At 35.8% G+C, this 24,356-nt stretch overlaps 1 protein-coding gene across 1 annotated transcript in view; it reads right to left on the bottom strand.

Moving 5' to 3' along the window:
• The window catches only part of ASCC3 (activating signal cointegrator 1 complex subunit 3), a 254,794-nt gene that overhangs the window by 29,987 nt on the left and 200,451 nt on the right, over positions 1–24,356 (bottom strand). Inside the window, exons 35-36 of the mRNA XM_060753089.2 lie at positions 21,531–21,642; positions 21,053–21,187 (exon numbers count right to left, since the gene is read on the bottom strand). Coding sequence (XP_060609072.2) covers positions 21,053–21,187; positions 21,531–21,642 — 247 coding nt within the window. The remainder of the gene's footprint in view (positions 1–21,052; positions 21,188–21,530; positions 21,643–24,356) is intronic.

Genomic DNA, 24,356 nt, shown 5'->3' with positions numbered 1-24,356 from the left:
TTGTGGCTTGAGGAGGAATTGCTTGGATGTAAGCTCCAGAGAACAGGAGATGAATTTCTAAATATATTTCTTTATACTGTAAGGCCAACCCTATGCGGAATAACTATGTAAAAAGTTCTATTGAATTCAGTAATACCTCTAAGTAAATGTGCATTAAACTGAGCTGTGAATAACTTGATAGAGCAGATGACTAAAGAAAGTCATATTGATGTTAAAACTTAAGTTCAGTGATGAGAACTAACAGAGCCTTTAAAGTTAATGAGTTCTAGACTTCTTGGACTGAGCGGATTAATTTGTAACATGAAAGGTCTTAAAGCATACCAAATTAGTTTTTCACATTCCTAGAAGTTGTTTTCACTTTCCAAAGGTCCAAGTAGTTCTCTTCACCAGGAGAAGAGTATTGCACTGGCAAACATGTTTCATTTAAAGATGTTTCACCTAGAAGTTCAAGCTAACACAAGTAATAGATGTATGCAATTTTAGCAGTAGAACTTGACTAAAATGTTGATCATAGAGAAAAGAAGATTATGAACATGTATAAGCAGTGTGCTATTAATCCCAGAGGTAATATGCTGCTTTTAGGGATGTTTAGGCTTTCAAATCTACCTCATCTTTAATAGATGCTTGTTTCCCCTTCTTTTGAAATGTGGCAAATCAACAGAGTTGAATGGATATCTGCTACAGCATTCCACTTTTTTTCCTGACTTTTGTAATAGTGCTACAAGCCATTTTCTTTCTTTTTGTTTTGACAAGTTGTGATGCATCATCAAACCTGAGCCAAAACACTACGAAAGAACTAGAAGAGTTAAGCACTCAGCAGAGGACAAGGTAAGTGCTACTTTATCTAACATGGAGCTTCACTAAAGGCAAAGCATATTAAGAGAGAACTTTGGAGAGAGTAAATCTGTAACATTTTACCATTTCTCAACTCGCTCGTGCTGAGATACTAATCTCAAAACACAGCCTACCAAAGTTTACACCAGCTGAGACATCTGGTTGGACTGTATTAATCTTGGCAGTGCATAACCGTTTACTGTAATTGGTTACAAAAACAACTAGGAAGCTGTATATTTGTACAGTCTTTACTGTAGCTCACTACTATGTAAACACAGTGGAAACTTGTGACTAAGCACTGAAAAAAGCCAGTCAAAGTAAGCACCTGGGTGAGTTCAACAACAAGGCAAGGGAGTGTATGGACTTAAATAACATTAAAACAAACCTCATCACAGAGAGGCACACAACTTAAGAGTATCTAGCCAGTAGGACATCATGATGCTAATGTTTTCCACTGAGTTTCACATACATAATAAAAGTTCTCAGGGAAGAAAGTTGCTCTTTGAAAGGCTAAGCCATCTGTACTTGAGAATCAATGGTAGATATGTATATCTTCAAAATCTGTTTGTGCTATCTCACCCCGATATTACCCATTGTGCAGTTGTGGACAATGAGAACTTTGGAAGGGAGGTTCTCAGGCTGAGGAAAAAGGAAAGTCATTAAAAGGAACATAGAACTTGTGTTTCCAGGATATTCAACCAATATTCCTTTGTGTGAATGATATGCCCCTGGAGGGGTGCAGCGTTCTATTAGTGCAAAATTTAATTATTGATGAAACGGTTAAAATGTGTTTGGAGTGGGTACACTGGCAGGGTATCTATTTGTTTAGGAGGATGATAAGAGTTAATATACTTGAAATGAGCATTTTTTTATGACATTCTTGAAGAAAAAATTATATTGCTTGCTAAGCCAGTGGTCTTCTGTTTACTTGGGGGGTGGGATGGGGGTGTCCACTGAAGGATTGCAGGAGATCCATGAGATTCAACTGAAACAAAAGCAACTTATTATCTTTGTAAAATGTAATTTTAATTAATTCTAAAATGTAATTTAAAGACACTCCAATGTTGAGTGTGTCATAAATCTATCTGCTGCTACATTCTAAGAAGGTGCTTGTGGTTTTTACCTGACTGGCAAAGAGGTCCAAGGAACAAAAATGATTAAGAAATCCTGGCCTAAATGGTGAGGGCCTTTTTCCAAAGGGAATGGCGCCTATGACTTAACCACAATAGATACTAAGCTTGGAGCTAAAGACTGATTTCCTTTTTGGTGCTGTATCAGTATGAGTTTTTAAAAAAATCTTCATAAGAAATCACCTAACGAAGAGATAAAACTGTCCTTCATGTAGCAATTTTTAAGTTCGGGGGTTAAAATAGAAAGTGTGCAACAATATTTTAATTTCCTCTTTATATTGCCTACAGTTACATTTCAATTTATTATCACCATCCTCACCATCACCACTACTTGCAGCAATCTTCAAAGCATCTTACAATTAAAATATATAAAACTTACAAACAAACAAACAAAAACAGTGAATATATATTTTTAAATCACAAAAATTACCCACAAGTAAATTTAGAATGTTATGACAGAACAACAGTTTTTCTCTATAGTTTGAGAAGAAGTTGAGCTACTAGAGCTACTAAAAACCATGAAAACAAATTCAAAGTTAAAACCACAGCACCCACTTATATGGTTTTTCCCAGTATCACTATTACATTGATGGCAGCAGGAGTGGGGGAAAGATGACCTTGACAGATGTAAGACATCTAAGTAGGAAAGATTCATCGGAGAGAACTGGTAGAGAACTCATTGAATTCTCTAATTTAAAAAATGGAAACAAGAGAAGTAAAAGAGTAAACAAGAAAGGCATTTATTTATACTGAAAGAAAAACTCATGGTAGTCCTCAGCTAAAATAAAGAACATGAAATAAGTAAATGGAGTAATGGATTGTGAAAGTGGCGGAGGTAGCAAGGATGGACATTCTGACGGGATATCTCCAGTCAAAAGACCCTTCAGACTTTAGGAAAGACTGGGAACCCTTCAAAAGGGTTTTTAGAAGGAAAGAATATTTCAACATGGGGGTTTCAAGTTTGATTATTATAAAATCTAAATGTTCATCACATTGTTTAACTTCCTCCTGAAGAAAGAATGAATCCTTTGGAGCTGTCTGATGTGACTTTCTTTTCCATAATATATGTATTATGGTAGTACTTTTGAGATGTGAACGTTAAGTTTGTGTTCAGAAAATGTATTATGTATAGTTGTCAAGGAAAGGAAGGGAAAGGGGAAAAAAGAAAACAAAGAAGAGGGAAAGGATTTTTTTTAAAGAAATAAATAATGCTATTTGGACAAGCTGGAATGTTACAGAATTAGAAACAAGTGATACCTGAAAAGGTTAAATATGTTGGAATAATGTTAATGAAACATTTGATTTATGATTTTAAACATCTTTCAATTTAGGCAAATTGTTTTTTTTTACAGTTCTCCATACTTGTGTATGTAAAACAGTCAGAAAGCTCACGTCACAAGAAAATACTTTATTGCCTGTTCCCATTGTTATGTTTTTTTATTAATGTGATATCATAATGTGTTTAGACATATTCTGAAACTCTCTTATCATGAAGGTATATTCCCTACCATGCAAGGAGTTTCTTTTTAAAAAAAATACATTCAGATTTTTGCATATGATATTTGGGGGAGAGGCGAGAAGTAGCTGGTGGCACTATTGCCACCAGCTACAATTTTTCCTAAAATATCGTATTCAATAATTCTACTTAGGAATAGTTTGCACGGATTTTGTTTTGAAAATGTATTTAATCTGAGTGAATATTAAAGTATGTTATACTTATCTGAATACAGATCTAGACACGTTTCATGATTTTTAATGTATATTTTCTGATTGTATATTAGATTGTTTGTCAAATAATTAATAAAATAATTTTAAAAAGAACATGAAATAAAGTGAGTATGGATTGAAGATGCTTCTCTGTTAAGAACAAAACATGAGCACTTTGCCCTCTAGTTTCATAAAAAGAAAAAAATCCAATAGAACACAACGGTTAGTTAGCTACAGTATATCTTAGATTTGCTTTTAAATGACCAATTTCATTTAAAGAGTTTTTATTATATCACTTTGATAGTTGCTGTAACACAGGATTTTAACTCTCCCGCCCACTTCAATTCGCTCTCTCCAGACATTTGAACCTCAGATCTTCAAAAAGAATACATTTATATTACTAGCAAGTACTATGTCAACTTTTGGACAGTATTTTCAATATAAACTTGATTTACAAGCCTATATATGTGTACTAGCAAGCAGATGGGATTAAGTCAAGCACAGATTTATAAACAACAAACAAATCTACCATAATTAAATGCCTTTTACTGTACTGGCGCCTAACAGTTAAAATTAGCTCTGGAATAGTTATTCTTCTGATCTTTCTATTTATATGAGTTTATTTCTATTCCATAAAAAGGATGGCTTTCCTGTCCCATCTTTATAGGATGTATGGTTTTTAAAATCTCAGAAATATATAAAAGAATTTTTGTTTGTTCTGCCAAATATTTAAGCACATTCGACGGCAGACATAGCCATGTCATATATTTGCAAGGATTTCAAGGGTCAAATGTGAATGTCATGTGCTTTCTCCTGCTTTGAATGTATGAGGCAATTTGCTGTCTATACCTTCAGGGTACTTAAGGGGTGGGGTTATGGGGTTTTTTTTTGGGTGTGATTAGTCAAAGCTTATACCAACTCATTTGGGTGTCTGTTCAAGGAGAAACTCTCAACTCGGTTTTTCCCTCCAGGCATGGGAGAGAGACAGTAGTACATTATTGGAAAGTGGTATTTCTTCACCCTTAATTTTAATAATCACTGTTTCAAGTGCCATATCAAATTACTAGGAAGGTAGCATGTTCAAATACAAAACAGTGCAATTCATTTGTTAATGTCTTTCTATGAGAAGGGGAGGTACAGGAGAGCTGGGGTGGGGTGCGGAGCACTTCAACTTGATGGCCTTTAAACCTGAATTCTCAATCTCAGTGTTGCCAGACTGATACTCCATTCAATAACTACAGCAAACTTTTTGGTGGAGAGAAATGAAGGAACCCTTCTGCATCTGGTGTGTACCATGGAATCTGGGGCAAAATCCAGTTGGAAATCCCAGCCAAAGTAGACTCACTCACTGAATCAACAGGAACATGATCAATCAACACTCAGGTATCTGGGCTGATGTGAGTTTTCCAGGCTATATGGCCATGTTCAAGAAGCATTTTCTTGAACATAGATGTTTTGTCCACATCTATGGCAGGCATTCTTAGAGGTTATTAAATGATAATCAAGCTGGCCAATTGCAACTTGACATTTACACTTGCCTCAAGCAGACAAGAGTTCTTTTTCTCATCCTGGACATTCCACAGATATATAAACCTCACTTGCCTAGTTCCCAACAGACCTCATACCTCTGAGGATGCCTGCCAGAAGATAATATTGGAAAGTCCATAATCTATTGGAAATTCCAGTGCACAATAACCTTATTGCAAAGATAAAAATGATGTCACATCCATCTGGCAAAATGTGAATCTCTATGAATATAGAGACCACTTGAAAACCATCAGTCAAGAATGGTGTGACCTTGTTAGAAGTCAAGTGATATTCATAAAGTATTAATGTAATAGCACCACAGGTAGCTCAGCTGTTAAACTGAGGGACCATATCTTTAAACAGCCAAGGATAAAGACATGCCACTTTATTTTTATACCCCACCAACCATCTCCCCTAGGGGACTTGGGGAGGCTTACAAGGGACATGCCCAAGATTACAATTAAAACACACATGTAAAACACTTTAACCAATTAAAACATCAGAAAAAAACAAATAACACAATGGAAAGCTATATAAAAGGTATCTTTTGCTGATTTAACAGGTCTGCTGTCACTAAGATGAACAATTGGATTTAGGTTGCAGAGAGCACCTGGTTGAAAAGGCTATTTTGGCTTGTAATGCATGTTTTGACACTATATGACTTCATTAACATTAAAAAACCCCCCAGAGAAAACCATTGTTTTTAATCTGCTTTTGTGCATAATGAGACTCCATGGCTATTTCAAAACTCTGTTTTGTTTCCAGCTTTAGTCTTTAGCTACCTGCTCTCTCTGCAAACTATGGATGCCATTTGTAATTATCAAGGGATCAAGCATCTAAATGACCTTTCCCAGTGTGAACGCACTGCAGGTCAAACTGTGAGCCAGACTGATCAAAAGTTCAGAGTTCTTTTGGGGTGTGAGCTTAAATTGCCATAGCGTAACAAACTTTCTACCATAGCAAAACTAATATATAGGGCAAACCCTCACAAGAAAGCAGCTTTGATGAGGGTGGCCAATTGGAGAAAGAATGGATGACGATTAAGAGTGCAGTTTTTCATAAATGTTTGACAGAAATTAGCTTCACTCTAATAAAGCATGCTAAATAAAAGTCTGTACATATAAAAGCGTTTTAAAATAGATCATGAATAACTCCTAGGAGAAAGCACATAGAAAGACAGACCCAGATTAACGGACTTCAATTTCTGAATTCACTGGCGACTCATTGGAAAACAGCACAACAGTGTAACAGTATAACCCTTATATCAGTATTCATGCCTCCCATCCTGCCACACTTTTGGTTCAAAATCCATTCTTACAACTGATCTACAAACCTTAGTTGCATTTACTAGCATACAAAGTTAAACTGGTCTGCAGTGCTCTTTCACACTTTGCTATTAGCAATTTAAATGTTTATAGTATCATAATCAGCGTTTCTATATGGTGTTTTCTTGTTTTTAATTTTATTGATATTTAATTCACTTAAACTTCTGTAAAAATAATGTTTTAATTGTATTTTGCTTTTTAAACATTGTAGGTCGTGTTGGATATGAATCAAATAAATAAATCTTCCCAAAACAGAGTACAAAGTAACCACTTGTAGAAAGCCTATTTGCATCATTGCCTTGGATATTTCATTTTACAAGGCATTCCACAAGCAAAATCAAAACATTGAATTTTACACTTATGCTTTGTGTTAGGAACTGTACATCCTGTTCTGCATAGAATCATAGAGTTGGAAGAGACCTCGAGGGCCATCCAGTCTAACCAGGACCATAGCTAGAAAAAAAATTGGGGGAGGGGGAGGATTTTTTTTAGCGAATCATGAGAAGTAGTTCCATAACACAAAATAATTTAAATAGTATAATTCATTCTACATTTTATATAGACTTAATTAAATCAATTTTCTTGTCTTCTTCATGGGGGGCTTCAAATCCGTCCCACGCTTTAGGCTTTGCCTACCAGTTGTGGGTGGGCCAAACAGGTTGCTTCCACTATATCAGCTATTGCTGCAAGTAATGACTGTGAATAAAGTGTCAAAATTTGCTTGAGATAGTGCTTGCAGTTCTGGAGGGACTCGTTTATTTTTTGCTTCTCAAAGACTTAGCAGGGGGATTTGGTTAACCAGTTAAAATTCATGAAAAAAATCAGTTAAAATTCATGAAAAAATTCATTTAAAAAAACAGGTTTTTTTAACCTGAAACTTTTTGGAGGGAGGAGGGGTTTGAACCCCTAACACACTCCCCCCCCCCTGGCTATATACCTGAGTCCAACCCCCTGCCAAGAAGCAAGAAAATCACATTCAAAGTACCCTTGACAGATGGCTATCCAGCCTCTGCTTAAAAGCCTCCAAAGAAGGAGCCTCCACCACACTCCACACACCACACAGCAATTACACAAGTTACTACAACAATATATGTGAGTGAGATGCTGTCTGTTCTACTTACACTTCTTTTTCTACAGGCATGTGAGAAACTACTGGTAAATCTTTCTAATTTTTCTTCACCTGCCTATGAATAGCTATTAATAACATGATAAAATCAAAACAATTTAGATCGTAACATAAAAATGCTGTCAAGGCAGAAGCCTAACTCAGGTAAAGTACAAGATAAACTGGGCTTAAGGGCTGTCTGATATCTTGGAGTGAGTCAAACCTATAGTCCCAAACCTTGGAGGCTATCTTGTTATAATACTCCAGTCATGTTTATGCACAATTCAGTAATTTCTCAAATACATTGGTTTACTCCTGATACAATAAATAAATAAACAAACAAACAGTATTTTGAGTATAAAGGACAGAAAACATTATACATAATCAATTGGAAGTATCAATGAATGATACCTCATACTGGCAAGACAATTGATGCTTTTTATCCATGATAGCTAAATTGAATTATCATGTTTATAAGCAATACACCAATATACTTCTGAGTATATGATATGACTTCATTAACATTAAAAAAGGACTAAAACATGGAATTCTCAAAATGGGAGAAGTACAATACCAAAACTACATAGTTGTGGCATCTCTGTTACCTGACATAACCCTTGTGCCGGCAGAACTGAAGACCAACAGGAAGGTTGGTGAGAGCGTGGATGTGCTCCCTTTGTCAGCCCCAGCTCCCCATGCAAGGACATGAAAGAAGCCTCCTACAATGATGGTAAAAAATCAAAAACATCTGGGTGCTCCCTGGGCAATGTCCTTGCAGACACCAGAAGCGACTTGCAGTTTCTCAGTTTTCACACCAGAAGCTACTTGTAATTTCTCAAGTCACTTCTGACACGAAAAAAACCAAAACAAAAAATCTTTTCCTTTGCATGGAAGATCAAGGTATGGAAAAGACTGCAAGAATTCATATTTTATTCTGAACAATATTAATGTTACTATACATTGAGAAAGTTTTGTGAGAATCTTTAGGTGTTATCATTTAAGGTTAGTTGTCATCAGAAAAAGTTTTAACTGAATACAGTTTTATTAAGATACCTGATCAAGTTTTCAACATTAAAAGACTGTTTTGGTATGATTTATATGAGCTGATGGCAGTAAAAAAGCAATGACAAACCAGTATCAGCAGTTTAGTTTAGTAACTGCCCAGAAGGAAATAATTGGGCAACTTTTTTTTTCTTTTAAGCCTTCTGTAATTCTATACACATTTATTCAAATATTAGTGTCACTGACCTAAATGAGACAAATAGAACTGAAGCTCAACTATCTCACATTGTAATAGAGTAAATCACAATACGTATTTACTTAACTCTACATTTCAAAATATTCAAGCAGATTCAAGACAAAAACACCCCCTCCCAATACTGCAAATTAGCATTATATGCTTTTATTTCTCACCATCATCACAATGCTAAACACTATTCTCAAGGTTTTAGATTTAGGAAGATATTCTGGGGCTTTAAGACTGTGCGCCTGACTTTGCCAGAACTAGTCTGAATGTGATCCAAGAGATCTAATGCTTCTGCTTCTAAACTCTACTAAAGAACGCTTAGTCTTAATTAAACCAGTGTTCATCTTTCCCAAAAAAAGAAAAAATATTACTAATCAAACAAAGACAATAAATTTGGACATATTGAAAAAAATCACAAACTATTCAAGGGCACAGTGCATGCACTGTAGCCTGCATGCACCCTCAAAAGTGCGAGACCACCTGGAAAAGCACATGAGCAAGAAACTGGTGGGCTCATTTTAAGAAAAAGCAACTTAAGCAAGAAGTCCCCACATATTTTTCCAACGTTAACTCATCATGAAAATCAGATTTTAACAGACTGTCCTATTCTAACTGTGAGCTGAACCATTGCAGATTACTGCTAGTAATTTAACTAGTTGTATGACACTACATCTCAACAGCAAATGTGTTCTAACAAGGACTAGAACTCAACTGATACTTTTTGTTCTTTTGTATCACGTTATTCCTTCTTTGCTTAAAAATACAGGTAGAACTCCTGAACAGATAATGGTTTAGAAAAGGTATGGAGCACCGAAGACCCTGGGCTAAAATCTCTGGCTTATTCTGCCCTACAGAAGTGCCCAGTGCTTTTCCACATTTGATGGTTTCCCATAGCATCATTTTTTCCCTTCTCCAATGGCTTCCTTACTGGACAAAAAGGTTTTTAGAAAAAATATTTTTGGTCCTTCCATTTTACCTTTGACTCTGTTCACCACTGGAATGTAGCCATGGGAATCTTTGACAAAGTTGAATTTGGCTCTTCTGTTAAGAAAAGTTCCTCAGTCTACTAAACCTTAGACTCAGCCAGTGTCTACTTTGAGCATTTGTGGCACTGATGAGTAGGTCCTGGAGAACTTGAGACCCATGATGCAAAGAGGGAGTGGCTAGACCGGGAAAGTCTGGCTGATAAAGTACAAGTAAGGATTCAGTTGGCAATCACAAGAAGATCTGACCTGCTGAATCACCACTTGAAAGAAGGTGCAACATTTGTTTAAACCTTATGGATCCAATAAGTCTACTATCAACAGGATACAAACCAATGTCTAAATGAGTTCAAGAGTTTTAAAACTAGGGTCTTGGTTCAGTAACTCCTTGGCTTAAGATCTAGTTGGCTGTTCTCCCTCCCTCCTGGCTATCCTTTGGACTGAGGCTGTTAAAACCAATTCTTATTTTCTACTAAAATTTACAAAAACAGCATTGTACAAATCATCTGAAATATTTTATCTTTTGTTTTAATGAGAATAAAGGAAAGCTAATGCTATATTTTAAATGGCCAATATTGGTATTTGGCAGTTTGTCAGGCACCAGGCTAAACTTTAAAGGAAAAAAAAATGTCATACATAAAAAATTCTAGGTGTTTTGTTAGGTACATCAGGTGAATGGATCATTTTATCTTGGAGTGGAAATTAGAAATGGAACTTGGCAATATTGTAATAGGCCTCACATTACAGATATTTAGGAATGCCTACAAGGTTCATATGTTCTATTCATCTTAAGATAAAAATAAAAAACCCAAAAACAAAAAACCCCACACCAAACTATGAAGACATGATCTACCAAGATTGAAGAAGAAATATCTGAGGAGAGGTACTTTGCTGGGATGCAAACTTGCCAGAACTTCAATTAAAAACAACAAAGAAAAAATAAGAGATTTTCAGTACCAGATGTCTGGGAAGATCCCATTTGGATTTGAGCTACTTAAATTTGCAATCATGTATTTATACATCTAACAGAGCTTCTGTTTCCCCTAGAATCTGAAAATTAACTAGCTTTGTAGCATCTTCCTTGATCTGCCACCCGTGCCCTGAGGATTAGAGACTCCACCTGAGCTTGTTTTACAAGCATAAGAGAAAAAATTAATCTCTGCTGGCAGCGATCCCACTGGGATACTGATGAATAATGATATCCCTCTCTTGCTGCCCTCTCAGTCCACTAGAAAAGCCACTCTAACCCAGCAACGTGGAAAATGCTGAAACCATTCCAGCTGTGGATTAGCAGGCAGTCAAGCATCCATCTGCTCTGTTTGAAGCAAGAGAGGGTGGGCAGGCATTCTTATAGCTCACATAGCATTTGCTACTAAAATCTTTTAGATCTCATTAGCTAAATAATAGAGGTAACATTTTAAGAAAGAATAAAAAAACTTACTGTGCAATCGTGTTTGTGCAAAAGCAAACCTCAGTGATTTCAATGAAGTGTACTCCAAGGGAAGTGTGCATAGGAAGTGCAGCTCTAATTTATTTCCCATACCAATATACTATTTACAGTAGCACTCTGTGGCACAATCTTGCAGACAAAGACTGGGATCTATCTTCCAACTCATGGACTGGAAAGCTCACAGAGTGCATGCATTCTGGGAACTGTATCAGTAATAAAAAGGGCAATAAACCTGCAATTAAGCTGACATCTACAAAATAAACCTCTCTCTCACGCACACATGACTTAAGAACAACTTCTGCATAGAAATGTCCTGGGCGGCACTATTTTCTAATAAGAGGAATTAAAGTACTGACATAGAAGCAGGACTTATTCTCTGAAAACATTCATATTTGAATGGATTTCCTTCACATATCTGCACTGAACTATACTGGACTGTAATTTGTCTTAACAGACAAATATTCACATTTGTTACTATTCTCCAAGGAGGAAATTAGAATGGTTGCCACTGCTGAAATATTTAAAACATCCTGAACCCAGGCAATAAAAGTAGATGAAATGGGTTCATATCTTACATTCTGATAGGCACAACACAAAAGGATGGACATGACAGCAGGAAGAAAATAGCCAAATTCTTTTATCTACTTTTATGTAAATAAATCTCACAGTAACAAAGGCTTTGAATTAACGTTGTTCCACTCAAAACTGCCCTTTGGGGAGAACCACAGTGGAATAGGAGACCACAGTGGAACAGGTTTTGGCTCACTCCTGGTTCTGCAGAAAGGAGATCTTAGGAGAATCTGGCTCACCTCTTGGTTTCTGACTGAGGTGATCTGCCCATCTTCTAACATAACAAATGCTCTATCTATAAAGCCCTAATTGGTTCTGGCCCAGCTTACCTGTCCAAACGTATCACTCCTTAAGAACCAGCTAGGAACTTAAGATCTTCTGGGGAGGCCCTGCTCTCGATCCCATCTTTGTCACAGGCATGCCTGGCAGGGACGAGAGACAGGGACTTCTCCCTGGTGGCCCCTTGGCTATGGAACTCCCTCCCTGGGGATATTAGATTGGCCCCCTCCCTCCTGACATTCCAAAAAAAAAAAGAGAATAAAAACCTGGCTCTTTGAACAAGCCTTTGGAGACGCAACATAATAGATGAATATGGAACCAAGAAAGAGTAAATATGGAAACAATAAAGAGTGAATATGGAATGGCTTAGACAATGCTTTGGAAAATGAGTTAACAGGAAGTCACTGGTGATTATATGTTTTAATGATTTTTATATGGTTTTTATAATGTGTGCTACATGTTTTTAATTGTGTTTCATTACTATTGTGGCATTGAATTGCTGCCAATTTGTAAACCACCTTGAGTCGCCTTCAGGCTGAGAAAGGCGGCATAGAAATACCGTAAATAAAATAAATAATAATTCTTAACTATATACACACAAAGAACAGGAAAGTTTATTTATACATCTGTTACTTCCTTTTTGGTAAGCATTTTTTCAGATTTACTGATATTTCAATCCTCTGATCTACTACAAACACCAATGATTTGGAGGCTGACCTACAGATTATGTTATGAAGAAATATTTAGCTACTAATTTGACAAAAAGTATAAGCTCTGGTGTGTGAAGAATAATTTCATTTTTTACACCGAGGGCAGAATAGTACTTTATTTGTGCTCTTTTCATGTGCACAACTAGTGAAGCAAATAAAGTGACCAGCAGATATGTAAGTATTGTTGTGAGCCTTCTGGTAATTTGTGACCCTATCACGGGGGTTTTCTTTTGGTGGTGGGGGGCTGAGACTGTATGATTTTCCCAGGGTCATTCAGTGAGTTGTCATGGTTGAGGGGGGAGTCAAAGCCTGGTCTCTAGCGGTGTAGTCCAACACTGAAACCGCCACACAATGTGGCTCTCCAGATATATAATTAGAAGAAATAATAAATTGCACTTGTTACATGCTTCTCCTCACAGATCAAGGTTTGCTTTCAATTTATGATGACCACATGAATTTCATAAAGTTTTTCTAATCAAGGAAAAATTGTAAATGGGTTTGCCAGCTCCTTCCTCTGAAATGTTATTTTAAGCACCTGGTATTCTTTGGAAATCTTGCATCCAGCCAACATGAACCTTGCTTAGCATCTAGGATGGGATCTGGTACCTTTAGGGTATTTAGGCACTAGATTTTAAATGCTTTTACAGCCTGGTCACGCCCATTTTAGAATTTTTTGGTCATTGGTTTTTGTAGAACATTGTCTGATGGAACTTCAATGCTGCTGTTTTATACTCTTACGTTTAATTTGTTTTTATCTGGTTGTTGTTTTTTTATGACGTTCTTATTTTAATGGTGTTTTATTTTGTTTTAATGGATTGTTTGTTTTATGTCTTTTGGACATTCTGTAAGCTGCCCCCAGTCCCTTTGGGGAGATGGTAGCAGGGTACGAGAGTAAAGTTGTTGTTATTGTTATTATTATTATTCCCTAAACTGTAAATAAAAGAATTCCATAAGATGCGACCACATCAGTTGAAATGTTATAATTGTGCAGTTTGAAAGGGCCCCAACACTTTGATTAATTTCACCCAGCTTTTCTAAGCTGTCACTGGAAAAGAGTCAATCCCTACCCACAGTTCTAAAAGCCATTCCCCTTTTTCATTTGTGTTCAGTCCAGCATTTCCACTCCCACCCCAATAGGTTAAAACTCCTTGATAGAAAAAAAAAAGTTCTGTATCATTCTATTGAGGACAACAGACTTATGTAATACAAGGTAGGTAAGTTGCCAACATTGGGTCCATAGGGTGTTTTTGCCACAACTAAGAGCTGCTCAAATATGTTAGCTCCTTACTGTTCATTTGTGGCTGCTAGGAAAATTCCAAGATGCTAAACGTTATTTTGAAAAGTTTTTTTACTACAACTCCCCAGTAATGCTCTCCTCCACTTTCTCTGGAAGCCACAACACATATGCCTAACTACAACTAATTTGACAACAAAAACAAAAACACAGAAGGTCAGTCATAAAACAGACAGAAGATGTGGTGGGCAGGGAAGGGACAGACAATGCTGTGCTACCAGTATTTAGCACACAAGAGAGATTTAGATTAGCTCTCAAATAATTCCAAATCAGAGAAATGTAAGTTTTCCATGACAAGAATATGGATTGTTTCAGCTCTTCTCTTGTAAGGGAAAAGATCAACTCTTGGAAAAGGAGACCTAACACTACCCAGCCACTTTAGGAATACTATTTTCTCAACATCAGGATGGACAAAAAGAAATCATTCAAAAGGAAGAAATGAACCGTATGTAAGTCCCATTATTTTAATATTCAGGAATATAGATCTGTTTGCTTAGTCTCAGAAGGGAAGAACTGAAAATCCCCCCACCGCCCCAGGAGACCTGAAGATTTAAAGTGCCATTTTATAAATATGAGTTTTTAAACATTTAGCCTTCTTGTTGGGAAGTTTTGCCCTGAAAAGCTGCACAATAATACCAGCAATAAATAAACACTATACAATCAATAAAGTAATTGTTTTTTCTTCTTAATTTGATTTTTTCTCCTCAGTCTTATATATAACTTGGTTTTATCTTTATGGTACTAAAATTACATTTAACCAGGAAAAAGTAATGATAGACATAGTTTTAAAAATCACAAGAAATGCTGAAACAGATGGTATAAACTTCACTCTAAAACATTTACTTCTTATTTTAGGTTGATAACTATTCATCTTTAAAAATTAGCTTGCTTACAAATTCTGGCAACAGAATAAAAGGTAAATATTTGTTTACTTTAAATGGGGGAAAAGCATAGAAATAGTTTTCATATGCCATAATTTGGTGCTTTGAACTCTTCCCTCTGCCCTTCCTCCTCTACACTGTACAAGAAAAATACGATATGCCACATTTAGTCAGCAATGAGTGGTGGGCACTGTCATTGTGATTTACCTACTGATTGTGCTTTGCTGGAACGACAGAGAGCACCAGGTGTTTTCAGTTTAAGGCTAGGTTTAGAACTAAGAGGGGTAAAAAATCAGTGATGGAATTACTTGTGTCTGGGGAGACACTCAAAATTAAGGTCACAGGATCAGGGAACGTATGCATTGAAAAATACACAACCCCATCATATCTAGAAAAATGATTATCTGGCTCATAAAAACTGCTCTAGCTACTCAGATTACAGAAAATCACACCTAAGGCACAAGTCAGTTCATTTCCAGTGCTTAGATTTAAGAAGAATTCCTCCAAAAAACAACAACTAACCATATGTTCTAGTCAAAAGAATAAGGGCTAACTAGAGATTTATGTGGCTGACGTAATTTAGAAAGTGGTTTGGTTTGATGCAACTTAAGTGGAATAAGAGACATGCAGATAGAGAAAATAATGATACATCAAGTATAAAGTTTTGCCCTGACAGAACAGACTCTATCGTACATAAAATACTGTACATCACTGTGTAGAGACTTTTGCAAGGGGTTTGAGGCCTCTATAGCGATACTGATAGCATCCAACACAAACATCCTGTTTCACTCCCTAATTCATCTCTGGGTATGGAATATGGCAGAACTAGATTTGATATCGATGCGAATGAAAGATGAACTCTAAATTTAAAAGGATAGCCTTTCACTTGGAAGAGAACAAGATGTTTGACCTTTTTGCTGACCAAAGTAGAATGGGCAATCCCAAATGATAAGTGAATCAAAATACTGTTTAGGCATTAAACAGGAATTAATGCTAGGAATATTATTTCTCTGATCTAACAATAGGGTTTAGGGGGTAGGAATTAAAAAGATCAAAAAGAATTTGATACTCTAAATGATCAAATACTGATATTTTCAAAGTATTTGCTTGTAAAAATAGCAACAGAATCCGTCACGCATGCTAACTGGAATATATTTTTCTTCACTTTTATTGTGTAATTAATTTTTTTCTATATTGTCATTTTTAGAGCTCTCTATTTAAAAATTGTATAGAGGGACACTATTATCTGATAATAGCTCTAATCACAATGAGCTTCCCAGAAGAGTTGAACTATGACCACACATGGGTTTTAAAACTTTTGGTTTAATTAACCAGGGTTAGTACTAAATTGGATGTAGTTGAAGGCTGCATCCTAGTTTTTCCTGAAATGGAAGGGAATGGTGTTGATGATAATGACTGTAAATACAATTGTGAAAGGAAGACACATGTAAGTCAACCAGATGCACCCAGTCTCCCAATCATGCCCCCCCCACTTGTGCAAAATATCAAACAGAGTAGTAACAGTTGAGCATGATGCTCAAATAAAGGAATAACCCCAATGGTCTATCTAGCATAGTGGAATTCAAGCCTCTAGAATTGGAAAGACAAGAATCAGAACAAACGGGATAAATGTAACCACAGATGTATAGCTCATATATAGATCTTGCATATCAGCTATTAGAGGGGTTTGTGGAATCATGAGCAACCTTGCTACAATAAGCTTCTTGTCTCAGAGGGGGCTTCTACATCAACAACAGAGAAGGCACTGCAAATATGTTTAACTTTTAAAACCTCTAACTACTCAGCCAATAGTAACTGACTCTGGGAGTTATAGTGTAAAACATCTAGAGCAGCCATGGGCAAACCTCAGCCCTTCAGGTGTTTTGGACTTCAACTCCCACAATTCCTAACAGCCGGTAAGATAGCTGGGACTTCTGAGAGTAGAAGTCGAAAACAACTGGACGGCTGAAGTTTTTCATGCCTGATCTACAGTGTCAAAGCTTCCTATGCTGATAACTCTTTCTGCCCTGATAACTCTTTCTGCCCCACTGACCCATGACTGAGAAGTGGAGATTCCAGCAGTCTTAACATCTTGGATGAACAATCTTGAGAACAAGGGATTGGTAGTAGTACACTTTAATTAAGTTTTGTACTTTGCTCAATTTATTTAACAGATAATGTGTACATTAAAGAGATACTACATAAAATAACGACAGAGAAAATGTTCATAAAGAGGAGTCAATAAAGGAAAGTATCCTGTATTTACAGTTCAATTCAAATTTTCTCTGTAAGACTTCCTCATTATCTTGTGAGTGGGCTGGCATGAAGAATTAACCTACGTATGATCTGTGTTGTCATGACATTTAAAAAATAGAAGACATTTATTATACTATGTCTAAAAACAAAAATGATTCATTTCTATTTTAGCTAATATATACATTCTTACATCCTGCTGAAAAACAGCACGAATGCTATACAGCCATGTTTTGCAACACTGACATGCCTTTTTTCACTGTGGCCTATAGTTTTCACTTCCAGCATCATTAAGAGATTCTTCAAATTACTTTTAAATATCCATTTCCCCAAGGACTTTCACTTGCATCTAATTAGACTACTTACCCCATGCCATGTAATTCCCTGTTGCCAAAACTGTTAAATGCTTCAATAAGTAAGTGAGAAGGGCATCCATGGAGCAAGACAGATGTAATGCCACTGGTTAATAATAGTGGTGTGAATTGACTCCCTTAATTATAAAGCTCATTAGCACATAGTATTGGAGGAGGGAACTTGGCAAATGTTAAAATGTTTAATCCCTTCAGCATAGCTCAAAACTGGAGTAAAAATGTCCAATTTGCAACTTTAATAAGAAAACGTTAGATACTATTTAAGTAATATTTAAGAAAATTGGGATAAAAGAAATGCAAAATTATATGGTTGAAATATGACGTGTTGATGCAAGTAGACTTCATACAATACTTCTTTGCTAATATTTACAATAATTTGAATGTCTCATATTTTTTCTTGCTCATTTGAATATAGTAAATTGATATTTCACAAGAAAAATAAGCTCCTGGAGCAGGTTTGATATACAAAATATTACAAACCTAAGATACCAATAAGCTTTAGTTTCAATACAAAATTGTGTGGATGTTCACTGGGATTAAAGACTGCACCCAAACAGATTATTTGAAAACTGTATTTAGATCAGATTTTTAAAAAGTTTAGATTTCAGGGGATGATGACATTGGAAGTTGTTGTGCAAAACTAACAATTTCAGTGATTTGGGTGGAATGTTAAAGTCACTTATTCAGAGGGTAGAAAACACCTGATTGATCCATCTTCCAGAAAAAAGATTTTCTTCTTAATGGAAAGGATGAAGTAGTTACATGATTTTTAAAAATAGTAACTGAAGCAGTCCTCGATTGATAAAAGCATTACTGTGATTATTACGCAGATTTCAATTAGGACAAAAAGAGAAGTTTGAATCTAGATCATACAGATCATGGGTCTTATAAAAATGCTCTTTAGAAGTTGGGATCTCTGAATGGAATAGGAGTTAGTCTGACAGCTGTGGAGAATTAGCAGAAGGAGTTTTCCTTCCATTGCCCGCAAAAGATTACCAACTGGATCTAGATGCAAGGAGCCCCATGACCCACAGAAGAATAAGATCTGGGTCAAAACCAGAATACTTTAAACATATATTTTAATTTTGTATAGCTTTTACTAATACATTTTGTGTAGGCCTGTTGTCTACAATTATGGCACATGAGAAAAGAACACTTTTATTGAAAATCAGAAGGATTTGGAGCACTACTTCTTAAACTGTGAGTCCAGACTCCAAATGGGGCCCCCTTAGCTCAATGTTGGGGTCCTATATTCCTGTAACTAAATTCCTCACAATCTCTGAGGATGCCTGCCATAGATGCAGGCAAAACGTCAGGAGAGAATGCTTCTAGAACATGGCCATATAGCACAAAAACCTACAACAACCCACTAAATTCCTGAATTTAGCTACAATTTCTGAATGTACTCCACACATATTTTGTTAACATAAGATATGAAAGTTATTGGTCAATACTACTGCAGTTTACTGTAGATTGTAATATACTATTAATACATCATGTATATCATGTATCAGGAGAAAGTTGGTTGTTTGGAAGCATGGGCAATTGCTGAATTTTAAGACACATAAGAAGAAACAAGCTCACATAGCTATAATCAATTGAAGGCTATTTAGTTCATAACTTTAATCCTTCTTTAAAGATAAGGTCCTCCATCTGTTCCTCAAAAACAAAGGCACACAATCTAGGTGCACAATAAGCAAAGAATAAGAATGTGTTGAGTAGTGAAAGAGATAATGCCTTTACACTACAGAAAAAAGGGAGAGGAAAGATAATACTGAGAAAGTGCTTTGGACACAGCAATTTTCTTATTGATGGCCTGGATCCTAAGAATCACACTAAGTGATCGTCCAAAGGAGCTTGATATTTTTGTCTCTGAACTGTCACGTGTCTTTTGAAACTGAAGAGGCTTTCACAAGCATTTTGTAATATGGAATAGGGATTCAATTGTTTAAAGAGAAAAAGTTAAACATTCCACTGGGTGTGCACAAAGTAGCTCTCTGGATCCTGGCCAATGTGTTTCAGTCTTTTTTAATGAAAGAAAATTACACTACTGTATAACACGTGTTCCATCTCTTCTAATAGTTGCCTGGGACTGCCAAACAATACATTAAGCTGGCATGAACAGTGATTAAAATTTAAAGCACAGAAAAACTTTCCAACATTACAACACAATATCTAACAATATTCAGTAGTGTGAACCTGGAAAAAAAAGATCGTTAAAGCCATTATGTCAAAAAAGCACTATTTGACTTTCAACATCTGTGCTGACTTCAAAAAAGTGTAGGATAGAGGATAAACATCAGTGCTCCTAAATACTTTCTTGTACTTCCCATGGACTGGATCTAATGGAGTATATGTGTAAATGGAATTGCTTCCCACAGTGGAAGGGGAGGTGATATTTTCTCTTTACCTGCTGGTAGAGCTCTGACAGACGGATCAGCTGTCGTAATTTAAGATACAAGTGAAGATCTATCTCTTCTGGAAGGCCTACCCAGACAGTTTTAATGGTGAATTTTAAACTCCGCTGTATGCCTTGTTTTTGTTTTGTGTATCTTGATACGTATTTTATGGAGGCATATTTTAATATGTGTATTTTACAGAGTGTTTTAAAATGATTATGTGTTTGCTTATGTTTTAGTAATGCTGTATCCCAACTCGAGCCATGAGGACAGATGGTCAAGAAAGAAAACTATTATTACATTATTATTATTATTATTACATTATTATTATTTTACTGACACAAAAGCACAGTATGTCACAGCAAATGAGATCTATATGCTGGATTTCGTATCACAAAAGCACAAGTCAAACACTTCCCAATCATCATCATCATTATTATTATCATCATCATCGTCATTTCAGCACACTGGTTATTCACAAAGCTTCCCTAGAGAGATGGCAGACCCTTTGGAAATGCATTTTCAAGTTTAATTGCTGGCTGGAAGCAGTTCACCACACTATCGCTGCTGCACCAATGTGAGATAACAATGGAAAGTCTGTGTATTGTCGAAGGCTTTCATGGCCGGAATCTCTGGGTTGTTGTAGGTTTTTTCGGGCTATATGGCCATGGTCTAGAGGCATTATCTCCTGATGTTTCGCCTGCATCTATGGCAAGCATCCTCAGAGGTAGTGAGGTCTGTTGGAACTATTTTGTGCCTTAGCTGTTTAGTTCATGAAAAAAATGAGACATTGAAAGATGAGACTGTTCCATCATGTGCAGTGTTTCTGGAATTTTCAATAGCTAACCAGTGATTATATTACCTGTCAAGATTCTAAAAGGGGTTAACTAACACCTACATTTTACAATGTATGTAAATAAAAATATTACAAAGCAGGATGTCACTATAATTAAGAAAGATTAATCCTCATAAGGCAAAAGTGACTTACTGCCAGAATTGAGAGCAGTTCTTCCACACTACAATCCTGTTTTAAACGATCCTTGAACATCCTGATAGTTGGATGCTTCAAATAGTAATATGAAGCGATGCGGCCATGAGTCAGCGGTTCAATGCTGCGGTCATCCTACCCATGGAGAAATATATATGAATATATTATAAGAACACAATGCATGCTGAAAAGCACTCTCCTCAAGCAAAATACATTTCACACTGTATTGTAATGGAGGTATTACATTTCAAAACTGGATAATAATAAGATCAGAGTCATGAAGAAATTTAAACAGCATGTTACTGTTTTAAATACCAAAGCAATGGAAAAATTCCAGTAGCTTCAACAGGAGGTCCCACAGTAGCCTATGTATATTTCATAATACAGCAAACATCAGGATAAAGGGTAATCCCTAATAAAGATTGTGGCTAACCAGTTCTTCTTTTCAAATGCTGAATAAAGTATAGATTAGTCTTACCTCCCCTATTTTAATGCAGTAAGAGTATTCCAGATCAACAAGCGATTTCTCAACAAGGTTTGAAAGGAACTTGTTCACACTGTCATGGCTCACGTCATCTAGGTTATAATAACTAAGAAGAGAAAGGTTTTAAGAGTAAATTAAAAAAGATATCATGTAGCACAGCACATCGTTACAAAGAAAAGGGCCATGCACTTTGAGGTAAAAATCAATGAGCATGCCATATGCTATATTCTTTCTGATTGTGGTTTCTAATGCTTGCAAGAATATGACCAGATAAGAAAATATGACCTTAAATCTCCCACCACCTGACAGTTCAAGAAATAGTCAAGGCCAATCTCAATTCTATGCTATTATGTAATGCTGTTTTTTTTATTGTGCTTTAACAACTAAAGTACTGTACATAAATTTGTTACTTAACAGTTTTGCACTAATGTCAGATATGTCTGGATCACAGGAGTTATTATTTCTGATTATTGTCATTTATTTCCTTGTTTCTTAAAGTGCACACTCAACTACACGAAAAAGACCTCACTCTGTGGATAAAAATGTAAAAAATAAATAAATAAAAGTTTACAATGATTAGCCTGTCTGGTTTCCTGGTCAGAGAACAAAATTTATGTGCCTTCTTATTCTTGAACAGATATTGAAAATGTACAAGAAATCAGTAAAGGAATTGCACTGAAAGCTGGTCTAAATGTGTATTTATTTGAACCTTATTATATGCAACATTTGAAAGGATGTGTGAACACACCATTTAAACAGTTTGGTTTACACATCTCATACAGTAGTTTTAGTTTGGACGTGAATAAAGGATTGAGGAAATAAAATATCCCATAAATAGGTTGTCCAATTCTACAGCTGCTATGCTAAAATCCTCATTTTTATATTTATACCATGTGTCAAAACCATTACTGTTTCATTTTGGAGTCCCCACCCCTTTTTATACTTTCTGTTCCTAATCCTTGCTCTCCTGTGAACAATGAGCTCATTAATTTTCTTAAGCAGTACAAAATTTGGATCACAATGTGACTTTATCCATTAAATGTTACAATTGCCAAAAGGGGGCCTTGATGAGACTGAGATGGAATCACAAAATAGTCTGACTCTGAGATCATGAAATAACAACTTCCACTAAAACAACTGCAGTTAAAGGCACTTCAGGGGGTTAATGGTTTAAATTTAGCATACATTTTAAAAACAAACACAAGCCTACTGGTAATAAAAAAGAGAAGGCTGGGAGAACAGCCAAGAGTAGGGATACCACAAGATTTTTGCTCAGATGGATTATAGGAAGGATTTTACCTCTCCACTGAAATACACTTTTTGACATGCACCTTAGAATGGGAGCTTAAAAGTGTGACACATTATGCGTTTTGAGTGGAAAATACAAAGCTGTTATTTAATACGCTCAACAGATAGATGAGGCTTCATGTGAGCAATAAATTAGCATGGCCATACTAAATGATAGAAGGATAAAATAAGTCTACAATACAATTCGGCTTGTATCCAGTTAATTATGCCCGCAGTGTAGTGTACTACAGGTACAGACCACATTATTATTATTATTATTATTATTATTATTATTTTCTGTTTTATCTTTCCCAAAGGAGACTCAAAGCATCTTAATATAAAAGCATTAGCATACAATTTAAAATATACAAATATGCAAACATTAAAAGAGAATTAAATATAAACAGTATTAAAAATTCACAGTTGAAATCAATTAAAACATATTCAAAGTTAAAAACCACAACACACACTGACTTGATCTTAAGTTTAAGGAATTTTGTATAGATTTCTTTTTCATGATCTACTAATAGAAGTACATTTTGGAAACATATTTCTTGTAAATAAATTATATACAGGGTTTTAATAATGCTTTAATTTTTAAATGAGGATTTTGAGTTTTTGCTTCCAAGCACTTTCAAAATTACAGTGTTCAACTCCAATATGTTCCATTCAGTAAAGATTACAATATTGACTTCATATAATATAACATGGCAGAAAAAAAAGGAAAGAAGAGCCCTCCTTAACATTCACAAACAATAATGAGGAAAATCAAACTACTCTCAGCATCTTTGGGTAAGCCTAAATGTACGTATGAACAAGTACATTTCATGAACAAGTAAATTCCATTGAACAAAAGACTTATTTTTATCCAAACGTGCACAGGTTTAAACTTTATATATAGAATTTCAAACTTACATATATGTAATTGTGACTGAAATAATTCTTGTGGGCTAGAATCCACTATATCTATCTATGTATCTATCTATGTATCTATCTATGTATCTATCTATCTATCTATCTATCTATCTATCTATCTCTGGATGTATAGGAGAGCTGTACCAATCTGACACTTTTTAGAAAAGACAGAACAGGAAATACATATAGATGCAGGTTTTAATGGTCATATTCAGGCTGCACAAACCTGATCTTTTAATATATGCAAACCAAATGATATATAAAGAAATGTTTGTATGATCAAACTAAACAAAACTGCCCCCCCCCCCCCCGCCCAGCTTTTCTGTCTAACTGTATTATCTAACTATTTAACTGCAGATAAAGGATAGAAACAGTGCCGTTTCATGGCCACTGCATTGAATCATCTAGTCATTATTTCCCCTCTGCTGCAAACAGACAGCCCACCTTTTTGTCAGCACACCATTTCATTTATTTCACAGTGAAACCCAGTTTCACAATAATTGACTTGTCAGAAGCTCTAATTTATGAGGCTGGGCTCTGTAAGCCTTCTCCTATATTCAGCTCAACCTGCCCACAAGCAAGGTTGAATATTTACAATGCTGTTAACAGGTGCTGAGT

This window comes from Anolis sagrei, chromosome 1 (assembly GCF_037176765.1).
Source record: "Anolis sagrei isolate rAnoSag1 chromosome 1, rAnoSag1.mat, whole genome shotgun sequence".
NCBI classification, from domain to species: domain Eukaryota; kingdom Metazoa; phylum Chordata; class Lepidosauria; order Squamata; family Dactyloidae; genus Anolis; species Anolis sagrei.
The sequence above is the reverse complement of the archived record's forward strand: the minus strand, read 5'-3'. Positions and strand labels throughout refer to the sequence as shown.